A 26,123-nucleotide genomic window follows, 5' to 3' on the forward strand; every position below is an offset into this window, starting at 1 on the left:
GGCCATGCTAGCAACCACACCCTCTGCTTATGTAACCATGCACTTGTAATCTGGGCAGAATGTGGTTTGGAGTTGTCCTGCTGGAAAATGCTGGGACGTCCCTGGAAAAGACAACGTCTTTAGGGCAGCATATGTTGCTCCAAAATGTATACATAGTTTTCTGCATTAATTGTGCCCTCACAGATGTGCAAGTTACATTGTTTCACCTGTACATTGTCTCACCTGTTTCACATCACCTTCTTATTTCAACTTGTCATAATACTTGTCATAGTCCTATATTGCCCCGTCCCAACTTTTTTGGAACGTGTTCCAGTTATCAGATTTGAAATGAGTGTATATTTTCAAAAATACATTAAATTCACAAAGTAAAACATCAAATAATGTGTTAATAATGTGTTTTCAACATAGTAAAGGGGAACTAAATTTTCAAATGACTCTTTTTGTTTGTTTGTTTGCATTTTCCATACTGTAAGAACTATATACTGAGTATATATATTGATGACAATGGGGCCGATTTATTAAGCAGCCTATGCTGCTCATTTCACATCTTCCTGTTCGTCGGAATTAGGAGATAAGAAGCAGCAGTTGTAAGACCGCTGCTCCTTAACCCGTCCACCACCCCTGAGGTGGCAGACTGAAATCATCCTGATCAGATACGATTAGACGCAAATGTGCAGCGGGCAGCATTGCCCAAGTATTTCACCAGAAATGCTTGTGCAATGATAATTGCAGACAGCGTATGCTGTCAGCATTTATAGATGTTGGGCAGACATGATTTGCTACAGCAAATCATGTCCACCCGCCAAATTATAAATCGGCCCCAATAGGTTAATGCCACACATGCCAATGAGTATTTTCCTTGCAGAGTGAATAGAGCTATCCTGTAACCGTAAGAGGTGTGAATGGACTATTGTATGTGTCAGTTTTGGGAGACCTTGCCATTTCTATTTCAAAAAGATGTACTTAAACACGAAAAGTTCTTTTCAGTTGAAAACTTTTCTGCAGAAGGGGATTTTAATCAAACAAAGTTATATAGCATTGTGATCACTTGAGAAACTCAGTTCCCAATTTGGTCCAAAATTAAAAATTGTTTTCAGGAGAAAATGACTGATAGATTCTAATCGAGACCTTGGACAGTTATTCCAAGTGATTTCACAGCTGTTCAAATGGATTGGAATGGTTTTGAAAACAAATCCAAAAAACAGCTTACTTCAAGGATTTTCAACAGTGTCAGTTGAAACCATGTTAAACTCTGCAGTTTATCAATTTACCAAGGAGCTGCTTTTCGGCAAGCTCATTATTTTTTACAAGAATATGCAAACTGATGGAACATTGGTGTTTTTTTAAAGTCAATGTGTGTGAGGTCAGTAAAGCTTTCAAGATTTATAATTGGAAGGTCTGCAGCAGTGCTGCACTGTCATTTGAAGTGTAAGTTCAGTTTTGATGTTATTGGTGATATTTATGCCACTTTTTTAAAACAAATTGTACAATTTAGACCCTAAAATATTTATTTACCAGACACCAGAAACTAAAGATGTTTCATTTTAAAATAAGCATATACTAAAGTGAAATATAGAATGAAATATGACATATAATCACCCACTTATCACTCAGATAATTTCTTTTTAGTGACTTATTAATAAGTAAGTCAACACTAATAGCAAATCTAATGCAACTATGTAACTGACCTTCGTTCAAGATAACATATTATATCCTCTCTCTTTTAAAAAAATGTTTATTTTTAATGTTTATGAAGCATCCACAATCAAAGTCTACAAAATAATAAACAAGTTGTAAAAATCCTCAAAAAAAATATTTTTGTCATAAAATTATTGCTGTAAACATGTGTAGATACAGTATTTATATTTTACATCATCACAAACTGTTTGTAGTATTTCCATTCATGAATTGAATATTTGATTACTGCACGCTGGCCCATCCCAAAAATATCTTCTTTCAGAATAAGATAACATATAGAGATAATAATTAACAGCTGTAAGTTAGTCTTTGGTATGTAGGAACTATATTTATCCATTCAAATGTGAAGTGCTTACTGCCATAAGTTGCAGATATACTTGTGCTGACAAGAATTCTATGTTTAAATTCTCATGGTAGAGACTGTAAATAGAAAAAAAGAAATACAACTTCTTCAGACAATATGTAAGTTAAAATGCAGTTTTGTATTTTTATCATCTGCTTAATAATTGAAATGTATTACGTTTTTTTCTTAGTAGTAGTTTTATTCTGAAATAGCTTTTAACTTTCAACTTTAAATTGTGGTTACCTGCAAAATGAGTCTAATAAAAAACAGGATCTTGTGAAATAAATGATCTGTATAAAATAATAGGAAAATACAAGCCACCTCACTTCTCCTATACTATTAGCTCATATTAGCAAGACTTTTAAAGCACTTTTTGCTACCTTATTTCTCACTCATATTTGTATGCTGTAGAGTAAGGCAAGCTCCTAACCCTGTGTCAGAATATAATGATGATAAATACACAAAAAATAATACTGTCAAGTTTAAACTATTTATCAGGGAAATTATGACAAAATGCATACAAAAATAATTACAACAAACCTGATAGATACTGCATTTTATTGTTATTGTTTTTATTGCTCAGTTTGTTTGATTTTATACTTAATCACAAACTTTTTGTTATTTATTTATATTCTAATAGAATTAAAAATGGCTAATGTTTTCAAAGACAATATGTGAATTTATAAATACTTTCTGAAGGGAATTAGACTTTGTTCAATACTTGTTACACAAGAATTTAAAAGGTTCACAACTTGTGTTGCTTGTTTCTGTTTAACTTTGCAAGTTATTCATTATACAGTATTTTGTTTATCTGTTCTTTTTATTATGGGGCACTGCTTGAAGGTAAGCATATAATTTATTGATCACTGCTTGAAGTTAAGCAAATCATTTATTGGTCACTGCTTAAAGGTAAGCATGTAGTTTATCGGTCACTGCTTGAAGGTAAGCATGCAATTTATTGGCCACTGCTTAAAAGTAAGCATGTCATTTATTGGTCACTGCTTGAAGCTAAGAAGAATATAATTTATTGGTCACTGCTGGAAGGTAAGCATGTAATTTATTGGTCACTGCTTGAAGATAAGCATGCAATTTATTGGCCACTGCTTAAAAGTAAGCATGTCATTTATTGGTCACTGCTTGAAGTTAAGAAGAATATAATTTATTGGTCACTGCTGGAAGGTAAGCATGTAATTTATTGGTTACTGCTTGAAGGTATCCATGTCATTTATTGCTTGAAGATAAGCTTGTAGGTAAACATGTCATTTATTGGTCACTGCTTGAAGTTAAGAATATAATTTATTGGTCACTGCTGGAAGATAAGCATGTAATTTATTGGTCACTCCTTGAAGGTATGCATGTCATTTATTGGTCACTGCTTGAAGATAAGCATGTAATTTATTGGTTACTGCTTGGAGGTATGCATGTCATTTATTGCTTGAAGATAAGCTTGTAGGTAAACATGTCATTTATTGGTTACTGCTTGAAGGTTAGCATGTCATTTATTGGTTACTGCTTGTAGGTAAGCATGTCATTTATTGGTTACTGCTCAAAGGTAAACATGTAGTTTTTTGGTCACTGCTTGAATATATGCATGTAGTTTATTGGTCACTGCTTAAAGGTAACCATGTCCTTTATTGGTCATTGCTTAAAGGTAAGCATGTCATTTATTGGCCACTGCTTGAAGGTAAGCATATTATTAATTGGTTACTGCTTGAAGGTAATCATGTCATTTATTGGTTACTGCTTGAAGGTAATCATGTCATTTATTGGTCACTGCTTAAAGGTAAACATGTCATTTATTGGTCACTGCTTGAAGGTAAGCATGTCATTTACTGGTCACTGCTTAAATGTAAGCATGTCATTTATTGGTAACTGCTTGAAGGTAAGCATGTAGTTTATTGGTCACTGCTTGAAGGTAAGCATGTAGTTTACTGGTCACTGCTAAAGGTAAACATGTCATTTATTGGTAACTGCTTGAAGGTAAGCATGTCATTTATTGGTTACTGCTTGAAGGTAAGCATTTAGTTTATTGGTCACTGCTTAAAGGTAAGCATGTAGTTTATTGGTCACTGCTTATAGGTAAGCATGTCATTTATCGGTCACTGCTTGAAGGTAAGCATGTCATTTATTGGTCACTGCTTGAAGGAAAGCATGTAGTTTATTGGTCACTGCTTATAGGTAAGCATGTCATTTATTGGCCACTGCTTGAAGGTAAACATGTCATTTATTGGTCACTGCTTGAAGGTAAGCATGTCATTTGTTGGTCACTGCTTGAAGGAAAGCATGTAATTTGTGTTTTAAAAAGTGCTATTCAATTTATTCCAATGTAAGAATTAACCATAAAAAATAAAAGTTTAAAATTATGGTTAGAGACTGAACTGAATTGACATAGATGGAGCCCTAGACAATGGTTAGATCTCCCCAGATCCTGCATCCAACACTCATGTGCTCTTTGATGTCTTTGATGCCCTAAACTGTGCACTCACTATTGCAGCTCACAAACATGTATTTGCTTAAAAGGACAGTAAACACTTGGTCATTATAAGATATTTCTCCTGTTTTGCTGTAGAATAACATTTCAGCCAAGCTTTAATGTTTTTAAAACACATTAACATCCTTTTTATTGCAGTAATTTATCAATAGCCAAACTCCACCCACTTGTTGCCTTATTTGGAGGAGCCAATCTGGGCTTTAGTCTACAGACAACAAGGCTAGCCCCGGCTATAATGTTATTATAGAGTGCATTGTGTTGCATTTGTTATCTGATTAAGAAAATTGGGGACAGATATGCATCAGAGTTAGCCTTGATGAGTCAGTAGAGTGCATTTCAAGTTCTGAGAATTAGAAATTGCTCAATTTTCACAGCTAAAGTACATGAAAAGTGGACAAAATAAATAATTAAAATCAATTGCAAAATTGTTTTATTATGCATAACTAAACATTTTACATAAAAATGTCAAGGTGTTTACTGTCCCTGTAACATGAGCCTATGCATTCCCTAACATTTTATCACATTATTGTTAAGGACATGGTTGCCTTAGAGATGGTACCCCTAGGCAGTAACCTACATTTTCCAGACAGAAATCCAGTCCTGATTAGGCCATGGGTTAAATTTGAATTCTGATTAACTCAAATCACTCTCTATACCATTCACCACAACAAACCTAGGCACAAGTAGCCTGCACTGCAGTACAGGAATGCAAAGATGAAAAATAAAAAAAAATAAAAACATAGAAATAAGATTTACCTTCTGTATTGTAGATGAGAGTAATAAATCAAATATAAGAACAGTAGTATCATTTGGCATTACAAAACCATATATATCATATAACAGTATTAAGGGAATCAACAAAAACCTTTGGTTTCTTTGTGACGCCGGCAGCTTCCAGGCCCCACCATCAGCACAAACCAATTAATATAACTGACTCTTCACATACCCACAATTTAAAAATAGGCCCCCATATAAAGAGAGATTTCTTTCATGTAATTGGCAAGAGTCCATGAGCTAGTGACGTATGGGATATACAATCCTACCAGGAGGGGCAAAGTTTCCTAAACCTCAAAATGCCTATAAATACAACCCTCACCACTAAGATTTCTATGTTGACATGCGCTTCTCAGCTTTTTTTGAAGTCCGATTCCTCTCAGAGTACAGCTAATGTCAGAGGGATGTGACGGGAGTATCACCTATTGAATGCAATGATTTTCCTAACGGGGGTCTATTTTATAGGTTCTCTGTTATCGGTTGTAGAGATTCATCTCCTACCTCCCTTTTCAGATCGACAATATACTCTCATGTACTATTACCTCTACTGATAACTGTTTCAGTACTGGTTTGGCTATCTTCTATATGTGGATGGGTGTCTTTTTGGTAAGTATGTTTTTTATTACTTAAGACACCCCAGCTATGGTCTGGCACTTTATGCATTTATATAAAGTTCTAAATATATGTATTGTACTTATATTTGCCATGAGGCAGGTTCATGTATTTCCTTGTGCAGACTGTCAGTTTCATATTTGGGAAATAAAACATATTAAGAAATATTTTTTTTTCTTACCTGGGGTTTAGTCTTTTTTCAAATTGACTTCTTTCTACTTACAAATTGCGGGCAGCATTAGGCCCGTGGGTGCACCAAATGCTAGACTTTATTGCGTCATTCTTGGCGCAAGAATTATCTTGGCGCGAAAAGTATGTACGTTGACGCAAGTTCGTCACTTCCGGCGTCGTAGTTGACATGGAAGCCTTACACACGGTTGCGTCGTTAGTGACGCAATGTGTCATTTCCGGATATTGTTGGCAGCAAAAAAAAATTCTCTTACGATGTGCGTCATACTTGCCGCCAAATTTTTCATTATTTTTATACCCCATTGCTGTTTGCCTCTTGCCTTTTTCTATGTCAGAGGGCTATGCATTTTTTCCCATTCCTGAAACTGTCATATAAGGAAATTGATAAGTTTGCTTTATATGTTGTTTTTCTTTTACATTTTGCAAGATGTCTCAATCTGATCCGGCCTCAGAAGTATCTGTTGGACATCGGTTCTACCAAAGCTAAGTGCATTTGTTGTAAGATTGTGGAAATTATATCTCCGAATGTCATTTGTAATAGTTGTCATGATAAACTTTTACATGCAGAGAATGTATCCATCAGTAATAGTACATTGCCAGTTGCAGTTCCTTCAACTTCTAATGTACATGATATACCTATGAATTTTAAAGAATTTGTTACTGATTCTATTCAGAAGGCTTTGTCTGCATTTCCGCCTTCTAATAAACGTAAAAAGTCTTTTAAAACTTCTCATAAAGTTGATGAAATTTCAAATGACCGACAACATAATGATTTATCCTCCTCTGATGAGGATCTATCTGATTCAGAAGATCCCTCCTCAGATATTGACACTGACAAATCTACTTATTTTTTTAAAATAGAGTATATTCGTTCTTTGTTAAAAGAAGTGTTAATTACTTTGGATATTGAGGAAGCTAGTCCTCTTGACATTAAGACTAGTGAGCATTTAAATGCTGTTTTTAAACCTCCTGTGGTTACTCCAGAAATTTTTCCTATTCCTGATGCTATTTCTGATATGATTTCTAAGGAATGGAATAAGCCAGGTACTCCTTTTATTCCTTCTTCAAGGTTTAAAAAATTGTATCCTTTACCAGCAATTTCTATAGAGTTTTGGGAAAAGATCCCCAAAGTTAATGGGGCTATTTCTACTCTTGCTAAATGTACCACTATTCCTATGGAAGATAGTACTTCTTTTAAAGATCCTTTAGATGGGAAACTTGAATCCTATCTAAGGAAAGCCTATTTATATTCAGGTCATCTTCTCAGGCCTGCGATTTATTTGGCTGATGTTGCGGCTGCATCAACGTTTTGGTTGGAGAATTTAGAGCAACAAGAATTGGATTCTGACATATCTAGCATTGTTCGTTTACTGCAACATGCTAATTATTTTATTTGTGATGCCAGTTTTGATATTATCAAAATTGATGTTAGATCCATGTCTTTACCTATTTTAGCTAGAAGAGCTTTGTGGCTTAAATCTTGGAATGCTGATATGACATCTAAGTCTAGATTATTATCTCTTTCTTTCCAAGGTAATAATTTATTTGGTTCTCAGTTGGATTCTATTATTTCAACTGTTACTGGAGGAAAGGGTTTTTTTCTGCCTCAGGATAAAAAAACCTAAGGGTAAATCTAAGGCTTCTAACCGTTTTCGTTCCTTTCATCAAAATAAGGAACAAAAATCTAATCCTTCCCCCAAGGAATCTGTTTCCAATTGGAAGCCTTCCTCAAATCGGAATAAATCCAAGCCTTTTGAAAAACCAAAGTCAGCCCCTAAATCCGCATGAAGGTGCGGCCCTCATTCCAGCTCAGCTGGTAGGGGGCAGATTAAAGTTTTTCAAGGATTTTTGGATAAATTCTGTCCAAAATCAATGGATTCAGAGCATTGTCTCTCAAGGGTATCGAATAGTATTCAGAGTAAGACCTCCTGTGAGAAGATTTTTTCTCTCACGTATCCCAGAAAATCCAGTAAAAGCTCAGGCTTTCCTGAAGTGTGTGGAGTCTTCAAGGGTAATCATGCTGGTTCCTTTTCAGGAACAAGGTCTGGGGTTTTATTCAAATCTATTCATTGTCCAAAAGAAGGAAAATTCATTCAGACCAGTTCTGGATATGAAAATTTTGAATCGTTATGTAAGAATACCAACTTTCAAGATGGTGACTATAAGGACTATTCTGCCTTTTCTTCAGCAAAGACATTATATGTCTACAATAGACTTGCAGGATGCATACCCTTATATTCCAATTCATCCAGAACATTATCAGTTCCTGATATTCTCTTTTCTAGACAAGCATTACCAATCTGTTGCTCTTCCATTTGGCCTAGCAACAGCTCCAAGAATCTTTTCAAAGGTTCTAGGTGCCGTACTCTCTGTAATCAGAGAGCAAGGTATTGCGGTGTTTCCTTATTTGGATGATATCTTGGTACTAGCTCAGTCTTTACGTTCTGCAGAATCTCACACAAATAAACTAGTGTTGTTTCTTCAAAAACATGGTTGGAGGATCAATTTACCAAAAAGTTTCTTGATTCCTCAGACAAGGGTCACCTTTTTAGGTTTCCAGATGGATTCAGTGTCCATGACTCTGTCTCTAACAGACAAGAGACTTTGATTGGTTGCAGCCTGTCGGCACCTTCAGTCTCAGTCATTCCCTTTAGTGGCTATGTGCATGGAAGTGACTGCAGTATCAGACGCGACTCCTTTTGCTTGTTTTCACATGAGACCTCTCCAGCTTTGTATGCTGAATCAATGGTGCAGGGATTATACAAAGATATCACAGTTAATATCCTTAAATCCCAATGTTCGACACTCTCTGATGTGGTGGTTAAATCCCCAGTGTTTAGTTCAAGGCGCTTCCTTTGTTCGGCCAACCTGAACTGTGATCACTACAGACGCAAGTCTTTCAGGTTGGGGAGCTGTTTGGGGATCTCTTACAGCACAAGGGGTTTGGAAATCTCAAGAGGCGAGATTACCAATCAATATTTTAGAACTCCATGCAATTCTCAGAGCTCTTCAGTTTTGGCCTCTGTTGAAGAGAGAACCGTTCATTTGCTTTCAGACAGACAATATCACAACTATGGCATATGTCAATCACCAGGGTGGGACTCACAGTCCCTACGCAATGAAAGAAGTATCTTGGATACTTGCTTGGGCAGAATCCAGCTCCTGTCCAATCTCTGCGGTGCATATCCCAGGTGTAGACAATCGGGAGGTGGATTATCTCAGCCGTCAGACTTTACATCCAGGGGAGTGGTCTCTCCATCCAGATGTGTTTTCTCAGATTGTTCAGATGTGGGGTCTTCCAGATATAGATCTCATGGCCTCTCATCTAAACAAGAAACCTCCCAGATACCTGTCCAGGTCCAGAGATGTTCAGGCGGAAGCAGTGGATGCGCTGACACTTCCTTGGTGTTATCATCCTGCTTACATTTTCCCGCCTCTAGTTCTTCTTCCAAGAGTGATATCCAAAATCATCATGGAACAATCATTTGTGTCAGTGGTGGCTCCAGCATGGCCACACTGGTTTTGGTATGCAGATCTTGTTCGGATGTCCAGTTGCCAACCTTGGCCACTTCCGTTAAGGCTGGACCTTCTATCTCAAGGTCCATTTTTCCATCAGGATCTCAAATCATGAAATTTGAAGGTATGAAAATTGAACACTTAGTACTAATAGAGGTTTCTCTGACTCAGTGATTAATACTATGTTACAAGCTTGTAAATCTGTCTCTAGGAAGATTTATTATCAAGTTTGGAAGACCTACATTTCCTGATGTTCTTCTCATAAATTCTCTTGGCATTCTTTTAGAATTCCTAGAATTCTTCAGTTTCTTCAGGATGGTTTGGATATGGGACAAATCTCTGCTTGTTCTGTTTTATTTCACAGAAAGATTGCTAAACTTCCTGATATTCACTGTTTTGTATAGGCTTTAGTTCGTATTAATCCCGTCATTAAATCAATTTCTCCTCCTTGGAGTCTTAATTTGGTTTTGAAGGCATTACAGGCCCCTCTGTTTGAGCCTATGGCCCCTATTTATTAAAGGTCTCGTGGACCTGATCCGACAGTGCGGATCAGGTCCGCAAGACCTCGCTAAATGCGGAGAGCAATACGCTCTCTGCATTTAACATTGCACCAGCAGCTCACAAGAGCTGCTGGTGCAACGCCGCCCCCTGCTGACTAGCGGCCAATCGGCCGCCAGCAGGGAGGTGTCAATCAACCCGATCGTACTCGATCGGGTTGATTTCCGGCGATTCCTGTCAGCCTGCTCAGAGCAGGCGGACAGGGTTATGGAACAGCGCATAACTTGTGTTTCTGGCGAGTCTGAAGACTCACCAGAAACACGGCCCTTCAAGCTCCGTATGCAGCTTGATAAATATGGGTCTCTGCATTCTTTGGACTTTAAACTACTTTCTTGGAAAGTGTTGTTCCTTTTGGCCATCTCTTCTGCTAGAAGAGTTTCTGAGTTATCTGCTCTTTCTTGTGAATCTCCTTTTCTGATTTTTCATCAGGATAAGGCAGTTTTGAGGACTTCTTTTAAATTTTTGCCTAAAGTTGTGAATTCTAACAACATTAGTAGAGAAATTGTTGTCCCTTCCTTGTGTCCTAATCCTAAGAATTCTTTGGAAAGATCCTTACATTCATTGGATGTGGTGAGAGCTTTGAAATATTATGTTGAAGCTACTAAAAATTTCAGGAAGACTTCTAGTCTATTTGTTATATTTTCTGGTCCTAGGAAAGGTCAGAAGGCCTCTGCTATTTCCTTGGCTTCTTGGTTAAAGCTTTTGATTCATCAAGCTTATTTGGAGCCGGGTCAGGCCCCGCCTCAGGTAATTACAGCTAATTCTACTAGATCAGTCTCCACTTCGTGGGCTTTTAAGAATGAAGCCTCAGTTGATCAGATTTGCAAAGCAGCAACTTGGTCATCTTTGCATACATTTACTAAATTCTACCATTTTGATGTATTTGCTTCTTCAGAAGCAGTTTTTGGTAGAAAAGTTCTTCAGGCAGCTGTTTCAGTTTGATTGTTCTGCTGATATTTTAAGTTTTTCTTTTCATTATGAGAATAACTTATATTTTGGGTTGTGGATTATTTTTTCAGTGAGAAATGGCTGTTGTTTATTTTTATCCCTCCCTCTCTAGTGACTCTTGAGTGGAGTTCCACATCTTGGGTATTGATATCCCATACGTCACTAGCTCATGGACTCTTGCCAATTACATGAAAAAAACATAATTTATGTAAGAATTTACCTGATAAATTAATTTCTTTCATATTGGCAAGAGTCCATGAGGCCCACCCTTTTTATGGTGGTTATGATATTTTTGTATAAAGCACAATTATTTCCAAATTCCTTTGTTGATGCTTTTTACTCCTTTCTTTTTCACCCCACTTCTTGGCTATTCATTAAACTGAATTGTGGGTATGGTGAGGGGTGTATTTATAGGCATTTTGAGGTTTGGGAAACTTTGCCCCTCCTTGTAGGATTGTATATCCCATACATCACTAGCTCATGGACTCTTGCCAATATGAAAGAAATGAATTTATCAGGTAAATTCTTACATAAATTATGTTATTTTTCATTGAACATTCATTGAAATCTGCAAATGAACATGCTGATTAAGGAATATAGGTGCAGTAAGTCCTACTATGGTTTTAAGATGTTCCTCAGTACAACTGAGATCAGCAGCAATTTGAAACCTGTTGTCTCCTTATGATGACTAATTTGTGTATTTGATTTCTAAGTTATTAATGTAATCAGTTGGTGATATTAACTCATTAATATATCTTTCTCAAATATCAAATACAAGTAGTAAATCCTGGAGACAACACAGAGTTTTTTTGGACAGAGTTTAATATGAACTATATCTTACTAGTTAATGGCATCCAATGGCATATTAAGTAAGGATTAAGAATGGGTTGAACCCATGGATAACGATGACTTTAGAATATATAAGTAATTTCATAGTAAATTAACATTGCTGTATATATAGAAAAACATGTATTTACATCATTTTCTTATAGATTAACTCCCAAATTAGTATGAAGCCAGTGATGATAGTGCATGGTGGAGCATGGGCAATCCCTGATGCCTTTGCAGAAAGAAGTAAATCCGGTGTAAAAGATGCAGCTAAATGTGGATTTGCTATTCTTGCAAATGGTGGGAGTTCTATGCAAGCAGTTGAAGCTGCTGTTCGAATGATGGAGGACAATAATGTATTTGATGCAGGTACTATATTTATTTTACTGTTTGATGTTAAATATGGAATTCTGTTATATTGCATTTGAATAGGTAGTTTGCTATTAAACTGCAAAGTTATATATTGAATAGTTATTTTAGTCTGAAAAACTGAATAGTTGTATGCAGATAAATTAGTCTGATGCTGAATGAAAAAGTTTAGTACTTTTATTTTGATTGCAATAATAAATAAGTAACGTTAAATGAATATAAATATGAAAAGAACTTTGCAATATTTATAATCTTTATCTAATTTTGATCATTTTTATTTCCTTTTGGTTCTGAAATCAATTTAAATCTTAAATGGATACTGTAGTACAAAAAAAAAGTGTATCTGTTTCATGTAAAATAGATTTTTTTAAAAAATGTGTTACAGTACTTTCCTTTTTGAATCATGGATGCTCCTGTGCTGCATAAATGTATTTTTTTTCTGTGAAGGGTTTTCCTATCAGTCAGTGAGCAACATATATTTAGGTACCAGTTATAAAGAAACATGCATTTCCTGGTAGTGTCACTTTAAATTTAAACCCCTTTCATAAATATGTTTGCATGAAAAACAAAATGTATGCTTACCTGATAAATTTCTTTCTTTCCGGATATGGAGAGTCCACAACGTCATTCAATTACTAGTGGGACTATCACTCCTGGCCAGCAGGAGGAGGCAAAGAGCACCACAGCAAAGCTGTTAAATGTCACTCCCCTACCTATAATCCCCAGTCATTCAACAGAAGGAAAACGGAAAAGGAATAACACAAAGGTGTAGAGGGGCCTGCAGTTTAGTCAAAAATAACAGTCTTAATTAAGGTTGCGGGTCGTGGACTCTCCATATCCGGAAATAAATAAATTTATCAGGTAAGCATACATTTTGTTTTCTTTCCTAAGATATGGAGAGTCCATAATGTTATTCAATTACTAGTGGGAACCAATACCCAAACTAGAGGACAAACTAACTTGTGAATAATGGTCTAAATGGGGGAAAAAGGGGAGCAAACAGAGAAATACTGATTGGGAATAAGTGAGCAAATGGAAAGGTATTTGCAGTGAATAGTCAGTGAATAGTATCACCAGTGGATTTGCCTATATCACATAATTGCCCTTATGTGTTCTAATATAGAATTATCAATTCATAACTGAAACATGTTAGGCGCTAATTGAAAGAGATGCAGCAAAAATTCTAAAAGATTTTATTATATTGATTTTTGTCACAGGAAATGTATTAATGACAGTAAGGGGGTTGACTAACTGAGACACTATTTATTTGGGTTTAAAGGAATGCAACAAAGTTGTTGTTTTCGTTCAGTTAATTCAACAGTAGCCAGACATTTTTTGCTGCAACATAAATCCAGACAGTCTGACTTACAATGTTGGGGCATACAGAAAGTTGAATTAGGCATCCGTGGGGGCAACGTGGAACAAGCCCTTTTGAAAGCAGAGAGTAGATGGATTTATTTATTAAATTCCATTCATCCATTTGGACTGAACGAAAACAACAACTTCGTTGCATTCCTTTAAACCCAAATAAATAGTGTCTCAGTTAGTCAACCCCCTTACTGTCAATACATTTCCTGTGACAAAAATCAATATAATAAAATCTTTTAGAATTTTTGCTGCATCTCTTTCAATTAGCGCCTAACATGTTACAGCTATGAATTGATAATTCTATATTAGAACACATAAGGGCAATTATGTGATATAGGCAAATCCACTGGTGATACTATTCACTGACTATTCACTGCAAATACCTTTCTATTTGCTCACTTATTCCCAATCAGTATTTCTCTGTTTGCTCCCCTTTTTCCCCCATTTAGACCTTTATTCACGAGTTAGTTTGTATGTACACAAACACTATTTCATAATAATTTGTATACTAAATATTCTTAATATTTTTTATTTAATTTCACTCAAGCACACACGTTATTAATATTTTATTATCTTTATAGAATAATTCATTCACCTCATATTTAAAAGTCATATTATTATTTTAACTTATCTGTGACCCTATTTTTACTATTTTTTATGTAGTCACAGTAGGCGCTAACACATAGCATAAGTATTGCTTTCACCAAACACTTCCTTACACCCTGGATCAATACCGGACATATATCACTATTGTTGTCTTTAGATTTATCATTTTTATATATAGATTCAAAATTCACCAGCAATTACTAAATATTTCTAGTAATATAGCAACACTCATTGGAACATAAAGGTGCTTAGGACCCAGTGTATCACTTTGCAGCAACCCGTGACGTCACTCAAAGGGGGTTGAACATTCAGACACTTACCTGATTTAAAGTCAATTTCGCGCGCCGCGCGCGCGCACCCTTTGACAAAGCCGACAAGCGGCGAAACATGTTAGGGAAATGGTGAGGAGTCCAGTGAGCTCCTGTGTTTTAGGATTCGTCTAGTTGGGCTCGATTAGCGTGTCCCTTTCAGTTACTCTTTCAAGCTAATTTCGCTACTGTGTCTGGGGATATTGATCCTTGTCAGTACCCTTGTGACCTCAATCTGGGAAATTATTCACAATGCTCAGCAGGCATACACAGCACACACGGCAGTAACAGGCCACGGCCAGTTTAACATCTGCCATTACCATACAGACTTAGTTTATAAGTGTGTGCCCTAAAATAGCGGCGCAATACGTGGCTTACTAACTGGTAACACATGTTACATAGCGGCTAGCTTACTCTCTGTTCTTGTGACTGAGAAATATATTTACAGACTAATGTATGAGGGTTAACCTAGGAAATTTATAAACCAGTATTGAAGTGCGGTCAAACATATAATATCGTTACAGTGTAATAAAACTCTTTTTGTGTATCAATTGCAATGTTCAAAATTGTACATGATCTTATTGGCAAGATATGTGTCTTATAACAACGATCAGTAGATATGCTCTTATTAGCAAGTGACTTGCCTGTTAAACAATATCTATAGTATTACTCTAGCAGACACTGCAATATTTAAACCACACGTAGGGTTAACTAACTCTGGTTGCATCACAGTTAAATCCCTCATACATCCAGCATATGAGAATCTCCATTCCAGCACACTGGAACTGTTCTAGTGCCGTTAAACTAAGTAACTTTAGATGAATAGGTCTCCCCTTGGGATTAGAAGGGGTACACTGATACCAGTCCATGTACATCAGTTATTACGGTACTGAAATTAAAGTATCATTTCACAAGTGTATTGACTTGAATGGAATAAATCTCTAAACGATCATACAACTGGTTTAATTAAGTTTTATATTATTCCAATAATATTAACTATTATATTACGCAAATACTATACAGTAACGGAATTAAGTTTCTAGTATTGTGCAATAATCCATCCAGCAGACATAATACTCCTCTACTCAGTATTTATCCCGTATTACTCTAGCACTAATTCATTATACTAATGGTATGCTCTACCTCAATACGATTTATGTTCAAGTGCTCTTATGCTGCAAGAAGCGGAATTTGAATATATCAGCCTTGATCTATATACCATTAGTATTTATAGAGTTTACATTGGGTTCATATTAATGCCTTAGTGCATCATCTGGCATAATACCTACGAGGGCTTAGTGGTTATAGAGTCCTTTCTTATCTATTAACTGTTTACATGCGAGACAGTACGAGATAGCTCTGGTTACTGTGTATTATTGGAGTTTAATGCTTTGTATGCTTATTTATCAACCAGTAGCTAACAGCCATATATGTGTGACCAATTAGCACCACAGCTTATGCGGTAACTCTATTACTCACGCACATTTACCCCAGTCCTTTACCATTTAAGAGTACATATTAGGTAGTTGGTTACATATCTCAGGGAGGAATGGTTTTGGCAACTATACATAAGCCAAACTATATACATTAATTACCCTCATGAGGTCATAACTACTACTCTTATTACGCTGTACTTACAGCGTATATCACCAAAGGGCACACATAGTCCAATCCTTCTAGACGTAGTTTTAATGGTGTGTTGTGTGTGTATGAGAATTTTTAATCGTTATAATAAAAGTTAATTTTTAATTTAATTCAGTTCTCCTTTATCTATCTTGCCCACCAAGACCTCAATATTGACATTTGATTTCTGTGACTTGCAATATCACCTAAGGGTGATTTTTTTCTGACTTTTGAGTGCTACAAGTGTATACTTGTTGTGCTGAGTTCTCCACTCTCCACAACTTTCTTCAATCACAGTGTTTAATATACACAGCACCTATCCTGGAACTGGGATTATTTATACCCAAGTATCCTACTATTGGATATAAGTCTATTAGTACTTAAAAAGTATTGCCATTGGAATCTCTTTTCTCGCCATCAGATCCAACTCCAGCACCCTCATATGAGGATTAACCTGGAGAACACCTCCGGATGGAGAACCCACTCCCTGGGATGAAATGTCTGTCTGCTCAAGAAATCTGCTTCCCAGTCATTCACTCCTGGAATGTGGATGACAGATAGACATCAATTGTGAGCTTCCGCCCACTGAAAATCCGAGCCACCTCCTTCATGGCTGGGAGTTCCTCCCAGGTGGTTGATGAAAATCACTGAGGTGATGTTGTCCAACTGGAACCTGATAAACCGGCTAAGGAATACTGAGGCGAAACCATCAGAGCATTGAAATTTGCTCTCAACTCCAAGATGTTTATGGGGAGATCAGACTCCTCCCGAGTCTATAGTCCCTGCACCTTTAACGAGTCCCAGACTACTCCCCAGCCTAGCAGGCTGGCATTCATGGTCACAATAACCCAGGAAGGTCTCCAGAATCATGCGCCCTGAAACATATTATCCCGAGAACGCCACCACGAGAGAGAGTCTCTCTCTTGTCGACTGGTCTAGATCTATCCTCTGAGACAGATCCGAATGGTCTCTGTTCCATTGTCTGAGCATGCAAGACTGCAGAGCTCTCAAATAGAATCAATCAAAGGGAATGATGTCCATGGAAGCAACCATGAGACCAATTACCTCCATACATAGAGCCACTGATGAGAGAGGCAAGAGGAGAGAATTTTAGATTTTCTGTCCTCTGTCAGAAAAATGTTCATATATACGGAAACTAATATGATCCCTAGAAAAAAACTACCCTTGTAGCTGGAACAAGGAAACTCTTCCCAAAGTATTTGTCTAGAAAAGAGAATCTCAGGAACTTAAAATGATCCCTCTTGTACCAAAGGAAGAATGGAATGAATGTTTTCCATTTTGAAGGATGGTACTGTGAGAAACTTGTTGAGACACTTTAGGTCTAGAATAGGTCGAAAAGTTACCTCATTTTTGAGAACCACAAACAAATTTGAATAGAATCCTAGGCCCTGTTCCCTTACTGGAACTGGAACTATTACTCCCAGGGAGGAAGGTCCTGAACGCAGATAATCTTGAGAGGTGGAATCTGCCCCTGGCAGCAAAAATTTTGAATTCTAATTTGTAACCCTTAGATACTATGTCCGCAGCCCAAGGACCTGGAACATCTTGTATCCATGCTAAATAAAGCAGAGAAGTCTGTCCCCCACTTGATTCGATCCCGGACCGGGAAAAGACCCTTTATGCTGACTTAGACTCAGCTGCAGGATTCTTTGGTTGCTTCCCATTGCTCCAAGATTGACTGGGTTTCCAAGAAAACTTGGACTGTTCCTGCTTGGAAGAGGGAGAGGAAGACTTTCCTTATAAATTACTCTGACATCCTTTAGGTCTGTTCTTCTTGTCTTGTGGTAGAAACGACCCTTTTACACCCGTAATATCAGAAATGAAGTCTATCAGACCAGAACAAAACCAGGTTTTACCCTTGAAAGGAAGCGCCAGAAGCTTGGATTTAGAGGTAACATCAGCTGACCAAAATTTTAGCCACAACACCCTGCGGGCTAGGACAGTGAAGCCAGACATCTTGGCTCCCAGTCTAATAACCTGCAAGTTAGCATAAAAAAAAATAATAAAAAAATAAAGGAATTGGCTAGTTTGAGAGCCTAATCCTATCTTGTATCTCCTCCAACATAGTTTCTAATAAAATTGATTCAGACAAGATGTCATACCAATAAGAAGCTGCACTTGCTGCAATGGCAATGCAAACTGCATATTGCCATTGAAGACCTTGATGAACATACATATGCTTCAAATAAGCCTCCAGCTTTTAATCAAAGCTATCCTAGAAGGGTTGTAGTTCTCTTAGCCAGAGTAGAAATAGCCCCTTCTACTTTAGGCACCGAGCACCATGAATCTTCAATAGAGTCAGCAACAGGAAACATATTTTTAAAAATGAGAGACAGGGAGAAAGGTTTCCCTGGCTTCTTCCATTCCTGTGAAAAAATCTCTGTCACACGGTTTGGAACAGGAAACAATTCCACAGAGGAAGGAACATCATAGTATTTAATAAATTTACAAGATTTCTAAGGTTTGACAACGACAGAAGTATCGAAAAGTCCAAAGTAGCCAAAACCTCCTTTAACAGTACACAAAGGTGTTCAAGCTTAAATCTGAAGTCTACTTCTTCAGTATCAGATGAAGGAATTATACTGTCTGAATCTTAGATTTCACCCCCAGAGGCTACCTACGTACCCTCCTCATCAGACTTATGAGGGAGGGCAACTTGCGTAGCAGTAGGTGGAACAGAAACCTCACTATCTGAATGTCTAATTATACTCTTTCGTTTTCCTTAGCATAGGAAAAAACAGATACTGCAGAAGATACCTGTGCAGCCAAATCTGCAGGCAAATAAACTCCTCCAGGAGGCTGAGAAGAACTGCAGAGCACTGTACGTGATGCCATTGAGACTTGGGATGTTTGAGGAGAAAGCTGTGCGATTGCCGGAACAGAATCATCCTGAGAGACAATAGGGACATAGGGCAATAATATATCTTAACACTCTAATGTTCTATTAACCCCTTAGTGACCAGACCACTTTTCAATTTGTTGACCATCTGGGACCAAGGCTATTTTTGCATTTCTGCGATGTTTGTGTTTAACTGTAATTTTCCTCTTACTCATTTACTGTACCCACACATATTATATACTGTTTTTCTCGCCATTAAATGGACTTTCTAAAGATATGATTATTTTCATCATATCTTATAATTTACTATAAAAAAAATATAAAATATGAGGAAAAAATGAAAAAAAATGCACTTTTTCTAACTTTGAGCCCCAAAATCTCTTACACATCTACAACCACCATAAAATACCAATGCCAAACAGTTTCTAAATTTTGTCCTGAGTTTATAAATACCCAATGTTTACATGTTCTTTGCTTTTTTTGCAAGTTATAGGGCAATAAGTACAAGTAGCGCTTTGCTATTTCAAAACCATGTTTTTTCAAAATTGGCGATAGTTACATTGTAACACCAATATCTGTCATGAATCCCTGAATAACCCTTCAAATGTATATATTTTTTAAAAGAAGACAACCTAAGGTATTAAACTTGGGGTATTTTGACTTTCTTCATGCAACCATTTTACCACCAATCTATGCCAAAGTTTGGGGGGGGAAAAAAAATAATTTGATTTTTTTGACAAAATAGCAATTTAAGAATACATTTACTGATAATATTAAGGGTTACTGCCAAATAACACCCTCATATGTCTTCAGCAGCATCTCCTGGGTACAGTGATACCACCCATGTATAGGTGTGTCGGGTTCTCGGGGGGCTAAAAGCTCTTATTTTTAGGGAGCGCATTCCAGTTTTTCAACTTGGAATTTTCACATCGGTCATCATGCACCCATGTCCTATTTGGGACATTTCTGAAGCTGGTCAATGGAATTTACCCCCATCAAACCATATATTTTTGAAAAGTAGACACCCTAGGGTATTTCAAATGCTTGTATTTTAACACTTTCCATGCACTAATTCAACCAACAGTCTTTGTCAAACTTTTGGGTAGTCATTATTTTGTGTTATTTTTCACACACATTGTACTTTAGGCATGGATTCTCAGTTCCTGTTATGTGTTACTACCAAAAAAAACCTCAATATGTGTTCAACAACATCTCCTGAGTACATTGATACCACCCATGTATAGGTGTGTCGGGTTCTCTGGGGGCTAAAAGGCCTTAATTTTAGGAAGCGCATTCCAGTTTTTCAACTTGGAATTTCCACATCGGTCATCATGCACCCATGTCCTATTTGGGACATTTCTGAAGCTGGTCAATGGAATTTACCCCCATCAAACCATATATTTTTGAAAAGTAGACACCCTAGGGTATTTCAAATGCTTGTATTTTAACACTTTCCATGCACTAATTAAACCACCAGTCTTTGTCAAACTTTTGGGTAGTCATTATTTTGTGTTATTTTTCACACACATTGTACTTTAGGCATGGATTCTCAGTTCCTGTTATGTGTTACTACCAAAAAAAACCTCAATATGTGTTCAACAACATCTCCTGAGTACAGTGATACCACCCATGTATAGGTGTGTCGGGTTCTCTGGGGGCTAAAAGGCCTTAATTTTAGGAAGCGCATTCCAGTTTTTCAACTTGGAATTTTCACATCGGTCATCATGCACCCATGTCCTATTTGGGACATTTCTGAAGCTGGTCAATGGAATTTACCCCCATCAAACCATATATTTTTGAAAAGTAGACACCCTAGGGTATTTCAAATGCTTGTATTTTAACACTTTCCATGCACTAATTCAACCACCAGTCTTTGTCAAACCTTTGGGTAGTCATTATTTTGTGTTATTTTTCACACACATTGTACTTTAGGCATGGATTCTCAGTTCCTGTTATGTGTTACTACCAAAAAAAACCTCAATATGTGTTCAACAACATCTCCTGAGTACAGTGATACCACCCATGTATAGGTGTGTCGGGTTCTCTGGGGGCTAAAAGGCCTTAATTTTAGGAAGCGCATTCCAGTTTTTCAACTTGGAATTTTCACATCGGTCATCATGCACCCATGTCCTATTTGGGACATTTCTGAAGCTGGTCAATGGAATTTACCCCCATCAAACCATATATTTTTGAAAAGTAGACACCCTAGGGTATTTCAAATGCTTGTATTTTAACACTTTCCATGCACTAATTCAACCACCAGTCTTTGTCAAACTTTTGGGTAGTCATCATTTTGTGTTATTTTTCACACACATTGTACTTTAGGCATGGATTCTCAGTTCCTGTTATGTGTTACTGCCAAAAAACACCTCAATATGTGTTCAACAACATCTCCTGAGTACAGTGATACCACCCATGTATAGGTGTGTCGGGTTCTCTGGGGGCTAAAAGGCCTTAATTTTAGGGAGCGCATTCCAGTTTTTCAACTTGGAATTTTCACATCGGTCATCATGCACCCATGTCCTATTTGGGACATTTCTGAAGCTGGCCAATGGAATTTACCCCCATCAAACCATATATTTTTGAAAAGTAGACACCCTAGGGTATTTCAAATGCTGGTATTTTAACACTTTCCATGCACTAATTCAACCACCAGTCTTTGTCAAACTTTTGGGTAGTCATTATTTTGTGTTATTTTTCACACACATTGTACTTTAGGCATGGATTCTCAGTTCCTGTTATGTGTTACTGCCAAAAAACACCTCAATATGTGTTCAACAACATCTCCTGAGTACAGTGATACCACCCATGTATAGGTGTGTCGTGTTCTCTGGGGGCTAAAAGGCCTTAATTTTAGGAAGCGCATTCCAGTTTTTCAACTTGGAATTTTCACATCGGTCATCATGCACCCATGTCCTATTTGGGACATTTCTGAAGCTGGCCAATAGAATTTACCCCCATCAAACCATATATTTTTGAAAAGTAGACACCCTAGGGTATTTCAAATGCTGGTATTTTAACACTTTCCATGCCTTAATTCAACCACCAGTCTTTGTCAAACTTTTGGGTAGTCATTTTTTTGTGTTATTTTTCACACACATTGTACTTTAGGCATGGATTCTCAGTTCCTGTTATGTGTTACTGCCAAAAAACACCTCAATATGTGTTCAACAACATCTCCTGAGTACAGTGATACCACCCATGTATAGGTGTGTTGGGTTCTCTGGGGGCTAGAAGGCCTTATTTTTAGGAAGCGCATTCCAGTTTTTCAACTTGGAATTTTCACATCGGTCATCATGCACCCATGTCCTATTTGGGACATTTCTGAAGCCGGTCAATGAAATTTACCACCATAAAACCATATATTTTTGAGAAGAAGACCCCCTAGGGTATTTGAAATGCTGGTATTTTCACACTTTCCATGAACTTATTTAACCACCAGTCTTTGTCAAACTTTTGGGTAGTCATTTTTTTGTGTTATTTTTCACACACATTGTACTTTAGGCATGGATTCTCAGTTCCTGTTATGTGTTACTGCCAAAAAACACCTCAATATGTGTTCAACAACATCTCCTGAGTACAGTGATACCACCCATGTATAGGTGTGTCGGGTTCTCTGGGGGCTAGAAGGCCTTATTTTTAGGAAGCGCATTCCATTTTTTACACTTCCCATTTTCACATCCCATGCACCCATGTTCTATTTAAGACATTTCTGAAGCCGGCCAATGTAATTTACCCCCATAAAACCATATATTTTTGAAAAGTAGACATCCTAGGGTATTTCAAATGCAGGTGTTTTAACACTTTCCATACACTAATTCAACCACTAGTCTTTGTCAAACTATTGGGCATTCATTTCTTTGTGTTATTTTTCACATACATTGTACTTTAGACATGGATTCACAGCTCCTGTTATGTGTTACTACCAAAGAAGACACCAATATGTGGTCAACAACATCTCCTGAGTTCAGTGATACCACCTATGCATAGGTTTGGTGGCTTGTTTGGGCGGTACAATGCCAAATGTCTGACATGTGTTTGTGATTTTTTTTCACATTTAACATATTTTCTTTGCCTATCGTCTTTTTTGGGGGTCTTTTAACATACCCCAATTTATTTGTTTTCCATAAATGTGATTATATTTAAAAAGTTGACCCCCCAAGGTATTATACATGGAGTGGTTTGATGACTTTGATGCAACCGTTTTAGCCCAAAAAATTGGAGAAAGTATATGGTGGTAATTTTTCAATTTTCATTGTTACAGACACATTGCTTTTTTACTATGATTTAGGAGAGACTGTTGTAAGTTATTGCAAAAGAATACTTCAGGTTGTTTTCTGCAAGGCACCCTGAGTACACCTATGCCCCCCATGCATAGGTTTGCCAGGATTTTGGGAAGGTTATGTTACATGATTTTAGTTATTAAAAATGAGAGTATTTCTTCTGATAGGCCTATCTTTAGTTTGGGGCCTATCACATACCCCACTTTTATTTATTGCATTCAAAGTGTATATTTTTTAAATGTTGACACCCCAAGGTATTGTATATGGTGTGCTTTGATGCCTTTGAAGCAACCGTTTTAGCCCAAAAAATTGGAGAAAGTATATGGTGGTAATGTTTCAATTTTCATTTTTACAGACACATTGCTTTTTGACTATGATTTAGGAGAGATTGTTGTAAGTTATTGCAAAAGAATACTTCAGGTTGTTTTCTGCAAGGCACCCTGAGTACACCTATGCCCCCCATGCATAGGTTTGCCAGGATTTTGGGAAGGTTATGTTACAATTTTATGACTTGTGATTTTAGTTATTAAAAATGAGAGTATTTCTTCTGATAGGCCTATATTTAGTTTGGGGCCTATCGCATACCCCACTTTTATTTATTGCATTCAAAGTGTATATTTTTTAAATGTTGACACCCCAAGGTATTGTATATGGTGTGCTTTGATGCCTTTGAAGCAACCGTTTTAGCCCAAAAAATTGGAGAAAGTGTATGGTGGTAATTTTTCAATTTTCATTTTTACAGACACATTGCTTTTTGACTATAATTTAGGAGAGACTGTTGTAAGTTATTACAAAAACATACTTCAGGTTGTTTTCTGCAAGGCACCCTGAGAACACCTATGTCCCCCATGCATAGGTTTGACAGGGGTTTTGGTTAAAAAAAAACAGGCCCAATTTTAGAAAAAAATAGAGTAGTGAAATGTAAAAATCTGGCACAGTAAAAGTAAAAAAAAACAAAAAAACATCTAACTGTAAACATAACCAAAAAAATATATATATATATATATGTAACAGCAAATGTATTTATTTTTTTAAAAATTGACCATTGTATGGTACCGCTTGAAGCAGTCCCCAATGCAGAGTGCAGGCTGTCCAGGGCAATCAGGACAGTAATATATGGTGTCCCTTCTCTTCCCCCTCTTGGTACAGACCCTGCATTTTTTTTGTGGTTTCTGCTTTGTGGCAGTAGGGGGGATTTTAAAAATAAAATGGGTAGCCCCAACTCTGCTCTCTCCCATCACCGCCCGGGGAGCAGGTGCATCATGGTACAAAATCCCCGTAATAATCTGGAGCTGAAACTGTAAAAAAGTATTTTTAACTCTGGGGTTTGCTTTTTTGAACAACAAAAAAGCGTTGTGGGTTGCAATCTGCATTAGGTAAATTGCAACCTTTTTGTACCAGGCCCTTGTCTTCCGCATAATTAGGTAGGGCTGCAGCAGCTGATCAGCCAGATCAACCCCACCCATATGCCGGTTATAAGACTTGATGCACACTGGCTTCCTTATGATCTCAGCTCTGCCACGTACAGAAACCGCCACCGTCCTCTCTGTGTGGATGGTGGTAAGAAGGTATACATCCTTCTTGTCTCTGTACTTCAGTGCCAACAGCTCCTCTTGGTGCAGAGCTGAGGTCTCCCCCCTTCGTAGCCGGGTGCGAACAAGCTGTCCTGGGAAACCTGCGCGGTTCTTTTTAATTGTACCGCAAGCTACTGTATCAAAGCAATACAGTAGCTTGAACAAAAGGACACTTGTATAAAAATTGTCTAAGTACAAGTGATACCCTTTGTTCATTAGGGGTAATATCAGGTCCCAGACAATCTTGCCAGTGGTTCCCATATGTTCTGGGCAACCTGGAGGGTCAAGGTGGCTATCCTTTCCCTCATACACCCGGAAGGCCTGAGTATACCCAGTCTCGCTGTCACAGAGCTTATACACCTTTACCCCATATCTGGAGCCTTCCCTTATACTTAATTAGGGATTCATCAACGCATATATTCCTTCCAGGTGTATAAGCCTCTGCAAACCTGGCAGAAAAGTGGGTTATCAGGGGGTGGATTTTATACAGCCTGTCAAATTGGGGATGCTCCCTAGGGGGGCACAGGCTGTTGTCGCTGAAGTGCATGAAATGCAGAATCATTTCATACCTCTTCCTCGACATAGTCTGGGAGAAAATGGGGGTAGAGCAGATGGGGCTAGTACTCCAGTAGGAGCGAATGGAGGGTTTCTTTATGATGCCCATCAGCATAGTCAATGCCCAGAATTTTTTGAATTCTGGCACATTGATGGGGGCCCATTGCTGCTTTGCCAAATATGTTCCAGGCTTTGCAGCACGGAACTGATGGGCATATAAATTAGTTTGGGCGACAATGTTCCCCAATATATCATCGCCCAGAAACACTTCCAGAAACTGCTGGGGGCTAAAACCTGCCACATCTATATTTATGCCAGCATTTGCTGTGAAGGGTGGGATATCTGGCCTCTGGAGATGAGGCGTTACCCACTCTTCAGCAGCAATGGCAGCAACACGCCTCCTTCTGTCAGGGGGGCTGGCAGGGGGGCTGGCAGGGGGGCTAGCAGCCACAGATACATCACTATCATTTGAGACTGCATCTAGTGATGTATCTGAGCACATGGCAGGGTCAAAATTGGGGTCTGAGTCAGAAATAGAGGCATCTGACTCTGACGCAAGGATGGCATACGCCTCCTCAGCACTATATCTTTTCTGTGACATTTTTGTATCTGTCACAGAA

General features: G+C 37.6%; 1 protein-coding gene across 1 annotated transcript in view; it reads left to right on the plus strand.

Moving 5' to 3' along the window:
- The first annotated feature begins 2,085 nt into the window (after nt 1–2,085).
- LOC128655452 (isoaspartyl peptidase/L-asparaginase) overlaps nt 2,086–26,123 on the plus strand; it is a 155,256-nt gene continuing 131,218 nt past the window's right edge. The window contains exons 1-3 of the mRNA XM_053709072.1: nt 2,086–2,160; nt 2,885–2,950; nt 12,122–12,326. Coding sequence (XP_053565047.1) covers nt 12,140–12,326 — 187 coding nt within the window. The 5' untranslated portion in view covers nt 2,086–2,160; nt 2,885–2,950; nt 12,122–12,139. The remainder of the gene's footprint in view (nt 2,161–2,884; nt 2,951–12,121; nt 12,327–26,123) is intronic.

This window comes from Bombina bombina, chromosome 4 (genome assembly GCF_027579735.1).
Source record: "Bombina bombina isolate aBomBom1 chromosome 4, aBomBom1.pri, whole genome shotgun sequence".
Lineage (NCBI taxonomy): Eukaryota > Metazoa > Chordata > Amphibia > Anura > Bombinatoridae > Bombina > Bombina bombina.